Source organism: Homarus americanus, unplaced genomic scaffold (genome assembly GCF_018991925.1).
Source record: "Homarus americanus isolate GMGI-L3 unplaced genomic scaffold, GMGI_Hamer_2.0 scaffold52512, whole genome shotgun sequence".
NCBI lineage: Eukaryota > Metazoa > Arthropoda > Malacostraca > Decapoda > Nephropidae > Homarus > Homarus americanus.
In genome coordinates this window covers 17,613,579-17,635,045 of record NW_024735442.1, presented here as the reverse complement: position 1 = coordinate 17,635,045, position 21,467 = coordinate 17,613,579, and the positions used below count along the sequence as shown (strand labels likewise).

Genomic DNA, 21,467 nt, shown 5'->3' with positions numbered 1-21,467 from the left:
CTCTCTTGATAAAATCACACGGGAAAATGGAAACAACGGAGTACCTTAGCTTTCGTCTTTATTCAAGACATCTTCAGAGGCAATAAATAGCCTCCTATCTCCTCTCCATCTGTTACCCTCTGTTGTGAGAGAGAAGGTCTTGGTAAATAACTTTTGTTTGTTTATTTTCATTGTTTGTCTAATTTATCATGTTGTATCAAAGTAATATTACTAAAAGTTTTAGGCAGCTACCAAACAGGGAGATTCTACTGCCTGGGAAGATATTGGAAGCACAATGTACAGTATTGTCTAATGGTAGACCCTACCAGCACTTCCGTATGGCATCACGAAAATTGTGACCAAGTCTTAGGTTGCTGATTTATCTTTGACTCATTTACACACAATTGCAGAGTTTCAATTGTTTCTCTTCCTTTGACAACACAACATACATACAATATAATGTTTCTCACCTTTGATCTTTTTTCCATTTATTTATGGTTGGTTATTTAAAATAATGCCAATTCACTTCAAGTATTGGCATGAAATTTTACCGGCTGGTGTACACTAGTGACTCACTTAAGCGGCAGTTATTTAATTGGAACTAATGTTGGTGTGAGTAAAATATTTCCATTTACTTGAAATAGATTTGCCGATTTATTTGTTTATTTATTTATTTATAATATACTGTAATACATTAAACACACTGCAAGTATTTTCTTTAATTTATATACTTGTTTCGCGAAAAAGGGAGGCTACCATTATACCTGGTAGGTGAAGTTGACCAGACATTTATGGTGATCATTAATGACCAAACTCCGAATCCATGACGTGACTTCTGTTAATCATTCTCATCCTAAATTTACCACTGTCGGTAGTTTCAAGAATTAACGCAGTGATTTACTGAATATTCTTTGTAAAAAAAATAAATTTTAAATTAATTATTTATAGGAGATAAGTATTATGATCATTAAATATACAGATATGCATTACTGACCACCTCCGAACACAAAGACGGCTAAAAATAGCCACAGGCTGTCACAGTCAAGGTCACTTTCCCTTTCTTGTCACTGGCAAATGGTGGGGGGGTGGGTGATGATAGCAGCTGTGTTTATTACCGGGGTATATTGTTCTTTTACGGTTTGTTAGACTGGTTTATAATACATTTTTATTTTTTTAATATACCGGTAATTTTCATTTTAATCCAGCTTCCCAAACGTAAGTTTCAGTATAAAATAATTAATGGTAGGACTTTGTGAGTGGTTTACCATGTTTCCTTCACCACTCTTGACACGCTAAATCGCAATATTTAAGAGGTAAGAAATTTATCTCTGGTGCTTAAGACGACCCCCTAACTTTGGGCTGATTTTTTTGTTCAAATTCCGTCTTGTAGGCCGAGATATACGGTAGTATAAACTTCTTGATATTTACTAAAATGGTTAGGAATTTAAGCCCTAGAACCGATTACTTTATTGGCGGACTAATACTACAGCTGGTGGACCGCCAAATGCAAGCGAAAACATGTTCAGGTCGGCTCGTAAGAAACTCGTTAATCGAGGGATTGCTCGTTAACTGAAGTTAAGAATCTTATGGAAGGTAACTCGTTAACCGAGGCGCTCGTTAACCGAGGGACCACTGTATGTATGTATGTATGTATGTATGTATGTATGTATGTATGTATGTATGTATGTATGTATGTATGTATGTATGTATGTATGTATGTATGTATGTATGTATGTATGTATAGTATGTATGTATGTATGTATGTATATATATATATATATATATATATATATATATATATATATATATATATATATATATATATATATATATATATATATATATATATATATATATATATATATATATATATATATATATATATATATATATATATATATGTGTGTGTATACAGTACACACACACCCACCCACACACATACAAACATATATGCACACATGCTTGCCTTGGTGAATAAATTTGATTACAATACTTGTCTGAGCTTTCCCTATGCTTTGAATTTGTTAAGAAAGTCTGCTTTTACTTTCATGTGTGAAAAACCTCTCTAATTCTCAGTTAAATTTCCCAGGTGTACTTTTATACTGAATGAAAAAGGTGAAGTGGAAAAGTTAAGCATAGAGGACCAGAAAAGGCTGGAGAGGGATGTGATTAATCCAATGGCATCAGATGGTCTGCGCACCATTGGCATTGCCTACAGGGACTTTGTTCCCTTTGATGCCAACATGAATCAGGTGAGAGGAGATACAGTACGTACTTGGGAACACATTCTGATACCACGATGGAATCTAGTGCTGTACTACATAACTTTCTTGTGTTATTTTTCATATCTATTTTATTCCTAAATGTCTATGATAAAGACCTACAGTACTGTACTTATATTCATTGGGAATATAAAATTGACCTACGGTAATGATAACGACAGGTCATTGATTACAGTAAACTTAGCTCTCAGTAAGGATATACTGTACTTTTAGTGTACTGTAATTAGTAGACTCAGCCAGTAAGTTCTGGTATTGGGAACACTGTCCCCCAAATGACCATATGAGCAATTGGTGTATGTAGGTACTTTCAGTAAAGCACTAGACTTCGCACAGCAGCTGACAGTGTTTACAAGAGAGAGTCAAACAACACACTGAGTTTACATAAAAGTTAAGCTTTTAAACACATATTTCTTCTAAGCTCATTATGTTAAACTACAGTACAGTGGGGTATGCTATAACGAATCTAATTGGTTCTAGAACCTTGTTCGTTATAGCATTCGTTCGTTATAGGATTAATCCGTTCCAGGCCCCCAAATACAACCACTTAACACTGAAAAATATAATATAAAATTGTAAAAATTGTAAAAAGTGCATAAATATGCATCTAAACCCCTGAAATGAAGAATATCATTAATACTTATAATACAAAAACAATAAATTAGTAAAAAAAAAAAAAAAAAAAATTTTTTTTAAATAATGTTCGTTGTAGGAGTTTCGTTCATTATAGCATTCTCAATTCTATAGGTAAAACCGTTCGTTATAGGAATATTCGTAGTAGGATCCGTTTGTTATAGCATACCCCACTGTATTAATATATTTCTGAAAATACAATTTTCAATTTAGATTTATATACTCAAATAAAAGGGACATATCTTTGTAATGGGAGTATTTGTTCGTCTTAACAGATGAAGTGCTTGTGCTGTACTGTCACTCCAGCTTAAATAAGTTACTGGTGCAAATTGTATAGTACTGTACAGTTTACCAGGTATATTTTTAAATAACTTAATAGCTGCTGGGTTTGTACTGAAACTATTAATGTATAAAAAAAAAATTAAGTGCAGGAGGGAATATTAGTACAGCTCCTCCCCGACTTACAACCTACTCTACTTACGACCACCCAGACATACGATCGCCTCAGTCGTACCAAAATTTTGTCAAATTACTTATTTTTGAGTCCCAACGTCAGTGATTGTGCTGTGTACTTACAATTTTTGTTTGTAATTCACTTCAACATGGCTGGCAAGCTTAAAAGCGAGAGTTTTGTGGTGCTGAGAAGAAAAAGAGACACCCATTTTAGATTTATGTATTATTTAAGCATTTTCAACTTACTACCATTTCGACTTACGACCTGGATTTGGGTCCCTAACCCAGTCATAAGTCGGGGAGCAGATGCATTTACCTTATGTAAGCTCTGGTGCACCTATGGTATATTGTACAGTAAATACTGTCTAAGATGAACAGAACACCGGTTACCAATAGTATATGTTGTTTTGTTTCATTATTATCACTTTATTAGATCATTTATTGTTTGAATGTCATGACAAATTATAATTTTTAGTATGATGCAAACTCACTAGATATTATGAGCCAGCCAAGTGAGGGTGCAGGGGAGGATGTTTCTGAAGAATCAAAGTGGTGAAAAATTAAACTACAGGGGAGAGACTTACTCATTGTCAGATGCATCTTCAGATCCCCAAACTGTAGCTTATTAAGCCAAAGGAGCTTAAGAGCCTTAATTGACACTGCAACGGCTGGAGAAATGAAACCACATCAAATGACCCTTTTTATAGAAACTCTGAGAGACAATTTCTGTTCCAATATGTTAAAGATCCGATTCATTACAGAGGTGGGCAAACACCCAAACCACTGGGCCTCATCATAATTAACGAAGAGGGTATGGTGGCCAAGCTGGAACGCCTAGCCCCAGTTGGCACCAGTCACCACGTAACGTTGTCCTTCAGATTTAACTGTTACTTGGTTCAGAACAAAACTAGGCCAAGGTTCAAATGTTACAAGGGTAATTATGAGGAGATGAGGGGTATTCACTGGCTTGACTCACTATGATATAAGAACACAAACACTATGCTGAATATCATAGCCAGTAAAGTGAACCATTTGATCGATAAATATTTACCCAAGACCAAGCCCTGCATTTGAGGACAGACAGTTTGTCACAGAGCTGACCCACATTGTGATCTCAGAAGAGGGTATAAGAAATAAAATTGTCAAAGCTAAAGGTTCATAAGAGTCCTGACCCTGCCCTGGTGCATCCCAGAGTGCTAAGAGAGTTGTGCAACGAGCTTGCTGAGCCCCTGGAGATCCTCTTCTGTAAATACCTGGATGAGCAAAAGGTCCCCAGTCATTGGAAAATGACTTAGGCGAGTCCTATCTCCAAGAAGGGCGATCGTCACTCCATGAATAATTATAGACCAGTGAGCCTGACCAGCATTGTGTGTAAAGTACTTCAGAGCATAAAGAGAGATACCATGATGGAACATTTACTATGTAACAACCTTGGAAAGGATTGCCAACACGGTTTTATGCTGGTGCGCTCCTGCTTAACACAATTACTAAAGGTACTGGATGTTTGGACCCAAATTCTAGAACAGGGTGGCAATGTCAACAATATATACCTGTATATCTAAATTTTGCCAAAGCCTTCTACAGTGTATACCATGAAATGTTGAGAATTAAACTGGAAGGATGCGGGATTTGGGGAAGTGTCCTAGCGTGGATCAGAGACTTTCTGCATGATCGCAAGCAGTATGTGGTACCACAGGACAGTGTATTAGGCCTGTCGTTGTTTGTTTCATAAATGACATGCTGGAAGCTCTACTCTCTTCCATACAAATGTTTGTGGACGATGCCAAGTTATTCAGGGAAATTAAGAACCAAACAGACTGTGAAGAGCTGTAGAAAGATCTCCGTGAGCTTCAAGAGTGGTTGAAGAAAAGGCTGTTAAGATTCAATGTCACAAAGTGTAAGAGGATGCACCTAGGTCATACCAATGGTAAGGAGGCTTATCATACTTCCCAACAGGATAAAGAAACTGCATTAATAGAGTCCCAGTGTGAAAAAGACCTGGTTTTGTATGTTAACAACTGATATTTTAGGGCCATTGTGAGAGGGTGAATCAAGCAACTAGACTAGTAGGTCTTAAAAAATGGTAGTTCAGATATCTAGATGGTCAATCCCTCATCACAAACTTCGAGAGTGAAGTGCTTCCCCGCTTGGACTACCGTCACCCCTTCTGGTCCCTGAGATATGGTAGGGACTGTCAGTTGATTGAAAATGTCCAAAGGAGGACCACCAGATAAGTGCGTGCACTCAGGCACCTCAGTTATCCTGAGAGATTAGAGCGCCTGCAACTGCCTGGGTTACACTACAGATGGGCAAGGGGTAACCTAATTGAGGTGTATAAACTCAGTCGGTCCACACCTGGAGCTGACAGACACCTGCCCCACAAGGAGTCACAGCTCAAGGTTGAACAAGTTACAAGTCCAGAAAACTGTGGGGGTAAAATTTTTCAGAGTGAGAATTGTGAACTCTTGGGACAACATGCTAGAGTGTGTTGTGACGGCACCGAGTCCGAGCTCTTTCAAGACAAGACTTTACCAACACTGGAGCATATTCAGGAGCCAGTACATGCCTAGTACTTGCCAGCAGCAAGTGACCGACTGCCCAAGCGGCTAATGAGCTGATCAGTGGCGAAGAGGATAAAAGTAAAAGTACAGTGATATCCCTGTTAGCCAGAACAATTGGTGCAGAGCACTTCCGGGAATGAGAGATTTCCGGGTAACGAGACGACTCTCTCAAAGCCGGAATAAAATCCCTCATCCCCGGTATTTTCCGGGTAACGGAAAAATGTTCTCAGAATTTCCAGAAATTGCCCATTACATTGTCTCTCCAACCCGGAAAAATATCCCTCGTTCCCGGAATTTTCTGGGTAACGGAAAAATTTTCTCGGAATTTCCAGAAAATGCACCTGATTTTCATTTCTCAAACCGGGAAAAAAATCCCCCATCCCCGGAATTTTCCAGGTATTGGGGAAATTTCCTCGGAATTTTCTGGAAAATGTGCCCCTCGGAAAACCGTTCCTAAACCTGGAATTTTTGGGAAAATTCCGGCTTTAGGAACCATTTTTCGAGAAAACTTCAATTCCAGCTGTCGGAGAGTTCTGGGTTTGAGGTATTCCGGCTAACAGAGATATTACTGTATTACTATATTTAAATATAATTCTATACATATTGGTAGCTGTATTTTTTCTTTCAGATATGTAATCTACTCTATATACATACATACCTACACCACACTGAGCTTACATAAGTTAGACACACTAAAGTTATTTTTCTCATGGTACATACTATTAAAAAACAATTACAGGTCCAATATTACCTCTCATAAGTAACTTTTTTAATACTAAGCCTGTCATATAGTGTATTAAGATACTGTCTTTAAATACTGTAAATAATATCTTCTGGTTTGTATTGAAAATAGTAATTTATGAAATGGACATTTCATAAAGTATGCTTTGAGGACATATTAATGTGTTTAACTTATGCTGTGTGTGTTGTTTGACATCATTCTGTAAACAACGTCAAAGATTTTTATGCTTTTATCTCCAAATCTCTGTGTTACATTACCATAATTGAGGTATACAGGTTGTACCTTTCTAGTCCGGCATTCTGTGGTCCGGAACGATTTTAGTTTGTCCAATAGGTAGATGGGCATCTTTTTTTTTTTTTTTAACTTCTCTGAATTATTATTACAGGAGTATTAAATTTTTGCCCCTCAGGCCCCAATGTGGGTTGGTGACCTATGCCCGGGTGGGCTAATCCCCGTAAAAACAAAACAACAAAGCCGCAGGAAATTAAGGTTTGTTTACATCCGGCAGTTCGGCTGCTCTCTCTCTCTCTCTCTCTCTCTGCTTATCTATACAGAGTACAACATTTAACCCTTCAATATATATGAGCAGTAAATAAGTGTTGCTTTCATATTCTTATGTAGAGTAATGACGATATGTTTTCACTTGTGCGCACTTACATACGCGCAGTAGGGGGCAGTGAAATTTTGCTCAAAGCTGCACTCTTCAGGCATTGTTCCTTATACATATCTAAGACTCCATGCCAAATTTGAAGCTGATATGTCGAGGTTTAGTCTGCCGCATTTTCTACTGAAATTTTTAAATTTACCTACAGTACTAGCCAAACATAGATATCTGGTAGCTGGAGATATTCCTTATGTTGAGGATAATTCAGATGATTCAAGAGATATTCCTCTCGTCAATACTGATGCTGATTTTGTCCCTGATCCAAGGGCTCTGACAGACACCAGTTCACAGAACCGGACAAGACTCCCTACACTGGCTGCCGCTTGTGACCGATACTTGATTAGTGATTATGCTGGAGCTGCCATTGCTACTGCCACCTTAACTGACTATGGCATTATCACAAAGGATGACAAGAGTCAGGTTATTGGACCACATAAGCTGCGGGATGCGAGACAAAAATACCGATTTAAGAGGCAAGAAATTGAGATGGCTAGTTTAGATAATTTGACGTCACTCTATTTTGATGGTAAGAAGACCGCCACTCGTGTGATGATAAAGAATGAGAAGACCGAGAAATGGAGTTCGAGGATGATGGTGAAAGATCATTATGTCATCATGGTTGAGCCTGGCAATGAATATCTCACACATGTGACTCCCAAGACTGGACACGGAAAGCAGATTGCCAAAACTATTCACGAGTTTCTGGTGGAGAAAAATCTAACCCAGCAACCCATTGTGTGTGTTGGTTGTGATGGAACCAATGTAAATGTAGGATCAGAAAATGGAGTCATTCATCATCTTGAAATGTTACTTGGTCACCCGCTCCATTATTTCATATGTCAGCTTCACGGAAATGAGCTGCCTTTCCGTGCAGTTTTTTATCACTATGATGGTAAACCAAGTGGTCCTGAGCATTGGCGTGGTCCCATTGGAAAGCAGATCAAGGAGTCTTTGTCTGAGCTTCCAGTTGTTGCCTTCCAGCCAGTCAGTTTCCCTGATTTCCCTGTGTTTAATGATGAAGTGGAGAAAGATCTGTCCTGGGATCAGAAATACCTGTATAGGATTTGTAAAGGAGTTATCGCAGGTGTTGTTGAAGATGACTTGGCTGCTATTGAGCCAGGTCCTCCCTGTGTGTCAAGGTGGAACACCTTATGGAGTAGAATCCTCAGGCTGTATGTAGCAACATCAAGACCCAGTCATGAGTTGAAAAGAATTGTCATTACAATAATAAAGTTCAGTGCTCCAATGTGGTTTTACATCAAGATACACCCTTACGTAACACACGGCTCAAGGAACGTATTCCAGTCCCTGCTATATATGAAACACCTGAATAGTGAGGAGGAGACGATAGTGAAGAAGGCTGTCCAGAGAAATGCATACTTCGCCCACACAGATCAACTTCTTCTTGGTATGTGTGCAGATGAGGACATGACTGTTAGAGAAAAAGCTGTCTCAATGATAAGAAAAATTAGAGAGGAGAATCAGCAAAAGGAAGAATGCACTGGCAGATCTGAAGAGGAGGAGGAAGATTCTGATGCTGCTGTTGACGAGAATTTGTTAAACTATACTGATGAGGAGGGTAAAGATGGAGATGGGAATGAGGATGTGCCTCCTGTAGTCAACATGAGAAAGGTGGTGACTCCAAAACTAAAGTGGCAAGCAAAAAACTATCATTCCATGATTAACTGGAGGAATGAACTCAAGACTGAGCCTCCTTACATTGCTTCTCTGTCAAATCTACAGGTTAATGACATTCTTGAGACACCATTAGTGGTGCCCAAGTGGCCAAACAGCACTCAGGCGGTCGAGAGAGGCATAAAAGTGATGACTGAAGCTTGCACTGAAGTGACGGGATACGAATCGAGAGATGGATATATTAGGCAAAGATTATTGTCTAGGAAAATGATGCCAAGGTTCCGCACAAAAAAGAATTTCAATATGAACTTGTAATGATTTTCTATACGGTGTACCTGTAAAATAACATGTGAATTAAATCGATGTCACCCATGTAAAATTTATCATTATCCTGGAAAACATTAAATGACACCTAATTTTTGGTATACACTAAAAGTTGACAAAAAGTCGTTCGCGATGCGGCAGGGTAAGTATGCATGAAATGGCATGAAATTTTGCACAGGTGTTTGTTACAGCCATACAAACGATGCCTGAAAAGTGCAGCCTGCAACTCAAATAAAAGTGTTTTTTCCCTGCCCCCTAATGCGCAGTCTCACTTTTTTTTTACCATTAATGGTTAGCTACTTATATTGTTCCATTTATTAACATTAAATAACATTACAGGTACTTCAAACAACCATATTAATTTTTTTTTTATTAATTTTACTACAGCTACAATCAGGGTCTTATTTTCTTCAGTTTTATATGTAGAACCAATCAGTCACTGGTTTTGTAAGCTTTAACATAAACAATGCCGGCAGCCGTCTCGTCTCCTCATTATTAATAAATTGTATTGTTAATTTTGCACACACAAACATTAATTCAATAAAAACAAATTCAGAAACATTAATTAGAATATATATGAACAGTAAATAAGTGTTGCTTTCATATTCTTATGTAAAGTAATGACGATATGTTTTCACGTGTGCGCACTTACATACGCGATCTCTCTCTTTTCTTTACCATTAACGTTAGCTGCTTCTATTGTTCCATTTATTAACATTAAATAACATTACTTAAAACAACCATATTAATTTTACTACAGCTACAACCAAGGTCTTATTTTCTTCTGTTTTATATGTAGAACCAGTCAGTCACTGGTTTTGTAATCAACGAAAACAATGCTGTGTCATTTCCTCGTGTGTTTTCATATTCTACGTATTATTAATGAATTGTATTGCTCATTTTGCACACATAAACATTAATTCAATAAAAAAGACATTCAGTAATAAACAATAATGAATCTTTTGTACCTAAGAGAAATGACGCTGTTTACACGATTATGCACGTTGGCGGGCCGTTCAAACCCGTCGAAATTCAAGTTTTCCGCCGTCAAAATTTTTATTTATTTATTTATTTTGTGTGTGTTCCAATAAAATACGTTGAATTAAAAACTCACGAATTTTGAGAAGCTACTATATGACATTTAACCCTTCAATATGTCTTCAAAGAGACCATGATGCAGAGAAAGTGGTGCTAGTACTTCCAAGCATAAGCGCAAGTCACTATCTATCCAGGAAAAGGGTGAATTTCCATGGTCCGGCAATTTCCATGGTCCGGCACCGGTCAGGTCCCGAGGTTGCTGGACTAGAGAGGTATAACCTGTATTGAATTTCTATATACGTACGGTACTGTACTGTACAGTACAATATTTATTACAGTCAACCCTCGCTTTACGCGGTCCCACTTTAGGCGTTTCCTCGTTTACGCGGTACCCTGCCGAACACGGAATGCTCACTTTCTGCGGTGCTTGTACCCCTTTACGCGGAGAGCGGCTGGCGGTCCTCTCGCACCGCGCCATTTTTTGATCCAAACCTCCCGCCATCTCTCCCGCCCTCTCCCGCCATCCACCATGTTGTGTAAGCGACGCGAGTAGGTTGCGCAGTGTATGTCTTTGTTGCGTTATCGGTGACGTCATATGATGTAGCGGTTTGTGATTGGGCAAAGCATCCTTACCTCCCTCCCTGCTAGCTGTGATTGGTTTAATTTAGTACTATGACGTGCCCCGCCGTGGGAGCGTTCAAGCCCCTTGACCTACCGCGTCAGTTACACCCCTCCCGGCTACACCGTGCATATCGGTATCCATTGTTCCATAAGAATGGCTTCCACCGAACCACCACCACCACAAAGAAACCTTGCATTACCTGGACCCAGCCGCCCTAAGCCAAAGAAGACACGACGTTCCTTAAGCTACGAAATAAAATATAAGATCATACAAGAGTTGGAGAAAGGAACAAGACAGGTTGATCTCGCACTCCAGCATGGTGTTAACGAATCAACTATCAGGACAATTAAGAAGGATGCAGCCAAGATAAAGGAGCACATGAACATCACAAAGTCTACAGGTGCTTCTATGATCAAGTATTTCCACAACCAGGTGCTTCTCAAGACGGAAAAATTACTTGTGAGCTACTTGGTGTGTCAGGCGCGACGGAACATGGCGGTGGACACGCGCTCAGTTAAGGAGTACGCACGTGAACTGTATGCTGCAGTGCCACGAAAGATGGAAATTACAGAGCCCAAACCCTTTAATGCTTCCTCTGGGTGGTTACAGAGGTTTAAGAAGAGGAACAAGATCACCAATAACAACATTGGTGGTGAAGAAGCTAGTGCTGACCGTGTTGCGGCTAGGGAATTTCCTCCGTTTTCACGTGAGATTATGGAGGAAGGACAGTACACCGACGACCAGGTGTTTAGGACGAATCTGGTCTTTTTTGGAAAAAGCTACCTTCCAAGACCTTCGTTGTGAAGAATGCCAGCAAGTGTCGGGGCCGGAAGTTGCAAAAGGAGAGCATCACCGTCCTGTTTACCACCAATGCCTCCGGTACCTGTAAGCTCAAGTTATCGGTGATCCACACAGCACGTAAGCCGCACGCCTACAAGAGCATGAACATGACCAAGCTAAATGTCCACTGGCTGACCGCACGTATGGCGTGGATGTTCTTTACACTGTCCCTCTCCTGGTTTGATGACTGTTTCGTTCCCGATGTGAAGAAATTCTGTGGGCAACAGAATGTTCCATTCAAGATTTTGTTGCTGCTTGACAACGCACCAGGACACTCGCCCCTACTGTTAGATCGTCACACCAACGTAAAAGTGGTCTTCCTTCCTCCCAACACTACGTCTATAATACAGCCCATGGACCAAGAATTGTTCTGTAATGTAAAAGCTGCATTCTCTGCTAAAAAATTCAACCTCCTGAACGACTACACCAACACCAAGGAAGAGTTGCGTAACCTGAGTGACACCGATAGCAAGAGCGAAGACGACGAGGATCAACAGTTGGCAGAGCAAGAAGTACTTTTTGAAACAATTCTGGAGAACATTCAACGTCAAGAAAGCTGTGGACTTCTTGGTGGAGGCATGGGGTCAGCTGTCTGTAGCAACTGTTCGTCACGCATGGGGACATGTGTTGCAAGGCATTCCGGGTGTTAGGCAGAGTAAATCTGTGACTGGTGAGGTTCAGACTGTTGCAGTAGCAGTGGACCTTGCCAGAGAAGCTGCGCAGAGTGTTACAGCTGCAGGCTTCTCCGAGACCACCAACGACGACATCCTGGAGGTGATAAGGGATCCTGATGTGACTACCGACGAGATGGTAGATGATGATGACGTCAGTGAAGAGGCAGGTGATGCGTCATCCCAAGAATAACGCCACTTATCCCATAGTAATGTAAGGGGTGCCATCGAGTGTATTGAGAAAGTCAAGCTCCTCCTTTCCGACGACCCTGACGCAAACAGGTATGAAATCTTCACTACCCAGCTGTTGCAGACTATGGAGCCCTACATCAAGGTTTATCACGACAACATAAACACCAGCCGTCAGCAAAGCATAACAGAGTTCTTCGTCCGCAACCCACCACAGCCAGCCCAAGCCAGTGATAGTGACAGAGACAGTGATGATGACTTTGAGGGATTTGTCAGGGAGGCACTAGTAAGTGTGGATGACAGCGATGAAGACTCACCTGAGGGCCAGTAGCCTGCCCTCTGCCTCGGAACCAGCCTCCATTCCCCTACGCCGACCCATCTCTTCTAACGTAAGTGTGAACCCCAACCTTGTTTTTTTCTAACCTAACCTTCAGTTTATTATTCTCTTATTGATTGTTCCCTTCTATATTATGTGTGTGTGAATACCATCATAAATTTAAGATGTTATTTTTAGTAAAACGTACATATTGTGTCAGGAAAAAGTGGAGTTTGGGGGTCGGCCCGGTCTCTATTTTAATTAATCCTATATGTTATGTTGTTCACTTTACGCGGGCCGCTTTGGGTTCAATTAACCGCGTAAAGTGAGGGTTCACTGTACCATATAAGATGTGTTTTGATGGTGGGGATTGGTAGAGAAAGGAAACCCTTGCAGTAATGGGCAGAACTTGTATGAATTAGTTCGATATTGGGAGGGTTTACTGTATAGTGCATACACTATACTGTATACCAGATCATTCTGTGCATGGCATTGGAGGTGGTAATAGGTAATGTAAATGAGAAATTAGACATTATCCCCTGTAGCTCCCTTGTGGCCTTGTTTTTAGTTTCAACATGAGCGCTGATACAGATTGCATGTCCAAAGTCCTTTGCTTTAAATGGATAACAGAAACACAGAATCTGTGCATTGCTTATGTTATTACTAGTCAAAAAAAACTTTTTAATCAAGTTGTTTATGTAGTATTCAGGTGATTTTTCCAAAGCATTTATTTTGATTGTCAGGATGTGATTATACAGCAAATGACTAACAAGCCAATCATTGGTGAAGAGGATAAATTAAAGTAATGTACATTTGATTATGAGGATGAACTGCTAAATGCCACCACAATAGTTTTACATTTAATAATTTAATTTCTAATAGACAGAGATCAGCCAGGCACCTCAGTGGGAAGAGGAGGACACTGTAGTCTCTAACCTGACCCTCTTGGCCATCGTCGGCGTTGAGGACCCTGTCAGGCCAGAGGTGAGCCTCATTACGAGGGATAAGTGAGTACAGAATTGTGCAACTCCTACAACAAAAAATTATCCCAAAATCCATACAGTACAGTACTGTATATGATTTAGGTCTACCTCATCTCTGAATTCTTTCTGCATATCAAAGCATTTTGTCCAGTGTTCAAATTGTAAAGACAGAAAAATTATTATTTTTTTTAGGTATTGTACATATGCAAACAATTAAGTAATCTGTATTTATTTATTTATTTATTTTTTTTTTTTTTATAATGGATGTGCAACCATTTGAAATTGACTATTTTAGTAGATATGCAGTAAGGCCCACAATACATTCAAATATATATAAGTACAATTAAAAGTTGTATAAATCCAATACAATATGTATAATAAACAGGGTTGGCAAAAATCTGAGTTTTATTAAAATAGGCCAACCCACCTGAATTTTATTAGGTCTTACTATTGGGCTTTTTCATAATTAACTGGCCAACACAGGGTTTTATATCTTTGAAAATGTGTTGTACAATCTGTGCAGCTCTTTCAAGAACCACCACATAGGCTTTGGCAAAAGCACTACCAACTTCATCAAATGCTAGCAGAACATCTTGAACCATGCTGCGAGCCTGTAAATCAGGAAACTGATCAAGTAACATTTGCTTCAGATGTGTTCTTTGCATTTTCCTCTCAAGCTGAACCCCACAAATACAGGTGAAGAAAGTCAAAGTTTAATACTGTCCTCGTGCACTACATTGTTCCTAATATGGTTCGTCAATATGTTTCATTATTTCTGTTGAGACAGTTCCTGATATGATGTAAACCCTGTCTGTGCATTTTTATTACCTGCCTTGTGTATGATCCCACCAAACATTTACCCTTATACTTAGCTTTCAGGGCTATTAAACAATCTTTAGTCACCAGAGCTGAAGAGCTGTGCTTCTTGTGTTAGTCAAACATTTTTGTTATATTTCAAGGGTCCTAGATACTGTCACAATACATACCCGGTAGGCTAGAACTATATCACTTCAAGAGATTTTTATCAAGACAAAGAAAATTCCTATAGAAAACAGATTTTTGACTCGAGAACAACACAGTGGTTACAGTAAGTTTAAATACCTGCAGCTGACACAACTTTCCCTACACATCCCACCTACATAACACCTCAGCAGCAGTATCTCTCTATCAAAATCAGCACTAGTGCCCTCAAGTGCCAATTGTCCATATGGCGCAAGTAACATAATGCACAGCTCATATACGTATGAGTAGGTGTGGCATATACAGGAATAGTTGAGACATGTAGAAGCCCTCGGACAGCAAAGGGTCTTCTGGCCTGCAATTATGGTGAAAAGTTTTTGAAGGGATTGTGCAAACAGGGATGGTACTGGATGTACGACTGTTGGATTTGTTAAATTCTAAATAATGTCACTGGTATGGTCCTGTCTGGGAGACCAAAGCTGACGAGGCTATTGCAGATCAAATAAAAGAAAAATTTAGTAATAAATGGAGGAAGTAGGATTCTTTGTGGTTACCAAACTAGAGCAAATTGAAAAAAGATCCTCAATCAGATTGAGGAAGCAATTGATAGGATTGAGAAATAAGTTGAGAAAAAGTAAGCTCAAGTTGCAGTAAGGACACAGAAGATGGCTGAGAGGGTTGTAGGATCAGAACAGGTCATTCAGCAGCTAAGGTCTCTGTAGATGAGTGTCAAGAAGTTAACAGCCAGTACTGATATAGGAGAGAAGAAATGCCAGGATCGTCTCAAGCACAGGAACAATATTGTTGTGCATGGAATTTCTGAGAACCAGTCAAAACTGAAAGTAGGAAGACACCTGACTGGATAAAGTTTCAGAGTACAGATATAAAGAGGCCCTGAATATGTCAGTAGCCCAGGACAAAATGGTTAGGTTAGGGAAAAAAGCAGGACAATAAGTCATTGCTGAGGGTCCAGGCAGACATGTGATCTTATTTGTATCACGTATGTTACTTGTATATTATTTGTAAATCAAGAGACCCATTCCCCAATTATGTAATTGTATATTTTCAGCCTTCCTGCTACCATGCTCTTTCAATAAACCGTTTATTATTTATTATTATTATTATTATTATTATTATTATTATTATTATTATTATTATTACAGTCTTTCACTCAAAAGTTTGTTTGTCAAATTTCATAGAAATTCAATAGTTGAATTTCATTCCTAAAACATTAAGATTGTTTTGTAAAATTCTCATTAATTGATTACTCATTGAGTGGGATTTAATACTTTTGGATATAAAAGTTGATGAACAGGATTATGGTAATTGTGATCTGTGATTTTAATTATTATTTCTTTTTGCATATCTGTGAATCTTTTAAAAACTACTGTGACTCAGGATAAGAAAATTATTGCCTGAACATAAAGTAATAAATCCAAACATTCTTTTTGTTATAACTCATCATTGCATATAGTTTAGAACAATGTCAACATAAAATGAGCGGATGATTTTGTTATTAATGTTGAATTAAATGCCATAGTAGATGTGTCTGCTTCAACCCCTGTGTCCATTGGACACAGCATTATAATTTTATGTGCCCCATCATTATCTTACGGCAATCAGGTGGTGTTAGTCTATGTACCCATATGTGCAAACTTTGGTGCTTATATGACAGGTATACAATTGTTATGAGATTTTGAATTACAGTATGCCACCACACTGAGAGGTAGAGACATAACATCAAAGTTATCTTTGAGTGGGGTATGAGTGCTATTTTTCTTTTTCTTCTTTAATTTGAATTTTAGTTTGACTCATTCTCCCCATTCCCATCTAGTTAGGAGTGGAGTTCAGTAAGAAGCAAATTGATTAAAACATATATTTATGTATGTGTGCTGTAGGTGCCGGAGGCAATCAATCTGTGTGAGGGGGCTGGAGTGGCAGTGAGGATGGTGACTGGGGATAACATCAACACCGCCAGGTCTATTGCTTCTAAGTGTGGTATTCTTAAGCCCACACGAGACAGTCTCGTCCTTGATAGTAAAGAGTTCAATCACAGGATACGGGATGAGCAGGGAGAGGTAAGCCATCATCATGTTGTCACTTTCTTTTCTTTAACTTGGGAGGAAAGTTTCCCATAGGCCTGCCTTTACCTGTCTTCCAGGTAGACGTGAACTATACTATAATGTTGTGCTACCTAACATATAATTGGAAAATTAAAATTTTAATCATTGGTTATTCGTATAATAAATCCCATTCAGTATCAACAGGGATATTTTTCTGGGTTCGAGAGATAATGTAATGGGCAATTTCTGGAACTTCCGAGAAAATTTTTCCATTACCCGGAAAATTCCGGGGATGAAGGATTTTTTCCGGCTTTGAGAGAGTTGTCTCGTTATCCAGAAATCTCTCATTCCCGGAAGTGCTGTGCACCAATTGTTCTGGCTAACGGAAATATCACTTGTATATATATATATATATATATATATATATATATATATATATATATATATATATATATATATATATATATATATATATATATATATATATATATATATATATATATATATATATATATATATATATATATATATATATATATATATATATATATATATATATATATATATATATTGATAAAATCACACAGGTAAAAGGGAAACATTGGAGCACCTTAGCTTTCGTCTTTATTCAAGACATCTTCAGAGGCAACTTGAATAAAGACGAAAGCTAAGGTGCTCCACTGTTTCCCTTTTCCCTATGTGATTTTATCAAGATTTATCTTATCCACGTTTTCATTGTGAATCTACATGTTATATACTGTATACTGTATATATATATATTTTTTTTTTGTTCAATCCAGAATGCGACGTCTAACTTTATACCCAGGTATGTAAATATCTAGCATTAACTAGCCAGGCCAACATGCAAGCAATTAAAACATCTAATAGTTACTTAAATACATAATATTAGGAGGAAACGTTGCTACCTGGCATTTAATTGCAATTCCCAAAATCCCCTCCCACACCCTCCATCACACGCATTGCTACCGTCATCTTCTTGCCTGGCGAATCAGCTGTAAATGTGCACAAAGAAGGCTTCGCTAATTTGTGTTGTAATAGCTGAAATATTAAGTGCCACGAGGATTTTACATACGGTAATTATACATCTTAGCACGGTGAGGAAATCGAGTAACTTTAATTTTGATTATGTCTCTCAGATATTGTGTTTGGTGCAATTTCTTACATTGTCTAGTCAAGTATGGCGACCCCGGCTTGTCTTCTATCAAGGAAGAAATTCGATCTTTAGTGACACTATCCTCTGCTTTCAAGTCACTTGGTGAATGACGTTGTTTATCATCCTTCCGGGCTCGTCTTTACTGGAGGAATATATATATATATATATATATATATATATATATATATATATGGGGGATGTAAGTTATCTATTCACAGGATGCCATTTGGCCTGACAATTGCGCCAAAAGTGTTTACAAAACTGGCGAACATCCCCAGGGAGATCCTTGCGAAGGAGGGCATAAGAACTTTTGCTTATCTAGACGATTGGCTGATAGTGGGAAACTTTCAAAGACTATCAAAGGGCGACCCAACGTACACTAGTACTAATTCAAAACCTTGGATTAAAGTTAAACCAGTTCAAATCAAATCTCCTACTATGTCAGATATTGGATTGGTTAGGTCTCCATTGGGACACCAATCAGCAGTCAGTCAGTCTACCAGAAGCAAAAGTAACAGATGTGATAAACCAAGTAGAAGCCTTATGTGTAAAGCAGGAGGTTTCTTGGCACGATTGGGAAAAACTACTTGGTCTGTTGAATTTTGCCACCATAGTATTTCCTTTGGGCACGTTAAGGAAGAAGCAACTAACTCATCTGGGATCGAAGTTGCTTCACAGAAACAGAAATATTGCGTCTTCTCTGCCTATTCAGATCAAGAATCATCTGTCATGGTGGACAAATTTGGACAATCTAATCGGTTCATTTCCCAGGGTTACCCCTCAAACAGACTTGGCCGTTCGTACGGACGCGTCCGATATAGAATGGGATACCATTCCTTTAAAGGAGAGTTCTGTCAAGGGAAGTAGAGCAACTCCCTTTGGGACAAACACATAAACATAAAAGAATTAGCAGTAGTCCTATTCTTTTTGTTGGTAAACCCAAATTTCAAAAACATGACGATTCTGTTTTCCATGGACAACAGAGCGACGGTGTTTTGTGTCAATCATCCAGGCTCAACCAGATATTGGCCCCTTCTCACACTGTCAGAAAAAAATTTAAAAGTTCGTGTAACACAAAAACTTTACCTCAAAGCAACTCGCATACCGGGAGTACAAAGCAATTGGGCAGATGCGTTGTCCCGTCTCAGGCCAGTATCGACTTTAACAGAATGGTCTTTTAAGATATCGAAGTTCTAGAGGCGAGTGAAGAGGTTTGGGACTCCACAAATAGATCTTTTTGCCTCACAAAACAATCACAAGATGCCAACTCATGCATCTCTGGACGATCAAATCTTTTAGGAAATGCTCTACTCATTGATTGGAACCGTTGAAATTCAATCTATCTGTTCCCACCTGCAAAAATTTTGCCCAAAGTGGTTCACAAACTCAGATCCTTCCAGGGAAAGGTCCTCTTAATTGCACCATAATGGATCCTACATCCGCGGTGTCTGGATTTGTTAGAATGGTGCCCGCATCCACAACAATTGCAACAAGGATGTCTAGACCAGCTACTGCACCCTCAGTTCGAGATATCCTTGGCACTTCACGCTTGGAGTTTCTCAAAAGATGTTTAAATTGATTGTTGGGTAATTCCAATATAGTTAACCGAATGAAAGCAGGTCATAGACCCCAAACTTCTATACAATATGAGAAAGCTTGGAAACTTTTTCAACAATTTATCAGGTTAACGACTCCAATCACATTGTCGGAAACAGTGGTGTTAGAATTTTTAGATTTTCTGTTCAGAATTAAAGGCCTTCAAGGATCTACAATTGCATCTTATAAATCAGCATTAGTCGACCCTCTGGCATGGGGTTTTGATATTACTTTGAACCCAAGAATTTGTCAAATGCTCAGATCATCCTTTTTCATTCAGAGACCCCCTCAGCCTAAGAGAATCCCACCTTGGTCTCTAGGTAAAGTTAATAAATTTCTTTTGGTGCCTAATTACAACATAAATCAGAACCGGGACAGATTGCTCCAGATGGCAGACTTCCTTCTAGCAATAGCAACAAGTATGAGACTCAGTGAGCTGATTTCAATTTCCAATAATCCATCATTATTGATATTTTCTAAGGACGATGTCATGCCTTTTCCTACCGAGTTTCTAAGAAAATATAAAAGGGAGGATTTTCAAGCTCGACCTATCCGGATAAAACGGCTAATGGATGAGACAAGGGTTCGTCATATATATAGTGCCCAGTTAAGAATCTTCAAGAATGGTTAACCAGATTCCCTAATTGAGGCCCCTATGTATTTTCATCACAGGATGGTAAGAAATTGTCTCCTTGTGAAATGACAAAATATTTATCTCAGTTAGTGAGTCAAGTACACCCTGGCAAGAAAATTTTGGCACATGACGCCAGGAAATATGCAGGGTCTGTGGCCTTTCTGCGGCATATGAGCCTCAGTCAGATCAAAGAAGTGGGCTTTTGGAAATCTTCAAAAACCTTTCAAAACAGCTTTGTTCATCTATCTCTGAAAGATGCCTCACATGTTGTGGTGCTGGGGTCCCCTCCCTCCCTAGTCAATCTCCACAACCAGGACCTTCTTCCTCATCAGAATAAAGTGAGTATCCTAATTGAGATATGTAAATTAACATTTTACCTTCCAGTAAATGTTCCTAATATTGGAAAATATTCCCAAAAGTTTACAATTATAATATGGACCTAAACTAGCGGAGCCTTATACGCAATGTCACCTCCCTCTCCACCTCCTGCTTGGGTAATCAAAGCTAGACGTCGCAGTCTGGATTGAACAAAAAGCCGATTTTTTTTCTAAAATCCAGGTTTTGTGATAAAGTCCAGAATGCTACGTCGACATCTCACCCCTCGAGAGTTGACATTTGTTTACTGCTTGCTCTAGGGCAAGAGATGATGGTAGCAATGCGTGTGATGGAGGGTGCAGGAAGGGGTTTTGAGAATTGCAATTAAATGCCAGGTAGCGACGTGTCCTCCTAATATTACGTATTTATGTAATTATTAGATGTTTTAATTGCCTGTATGTTAGCCTGGCGAGTTAATGTTAGGCATTTACATGCCTAGGTATAAAGCTACACGTCGCATTTAGACATTCCGGGACCGTATCCATGCCAAGTTGTATGAAATTCCGAGTTATCAAATGCCGAGTTATCGAGGGTTTATTATACTGTACATATAAATACGAGGTCTGTCCGGAAAGTATCCAACCATTGTGAATATTGTGAGAACTGGTCGTGCGGCCTTGATGTAACTTGGCAGCCACTCAGAGAGGACTGTACTGCTCATGCGTGAACAGCCACACTCCCGTTGGACAACTCAGTTGCCCGGCAGACGCCGTTGAGTGAGCATGGGTACTGTGTG

At 39.0% G+C, this 21,467-nt stretch overlaps 1 protein-coding gene across 3 annotated transcripts in view; it reads left to right on the top strand.

The window, feature by feature from the left end:
* Nucleotides 1–21,467, top strand: part of LOC121871103 (plasma membrane calcium-transporting ATPase 3-like) — a 135,387-nt gene that overhangs the window by 52,028 nt on the left and 61,892 nt on the right. For all 3 annotated transcript variants that reach the window (XM_042373251.1, XM_042373252.1, XM_042373253.1), the window contains 3 exons: nt 2,069–2,231; nt 13,829–13,930; nt 16,788–16,967. In XM_042373251.1, the coding sequence (XP_042229185.1) occupies nt 2,069–2,231; nt 13,829–13,930; nt 16,788–16,967 (445 nt within the window). The remainder of the gene's footprint in view (nt 1–2,068; nt 2,232–13,828; nt 13,931–16,787; nt 16,968–21,467) is intronic.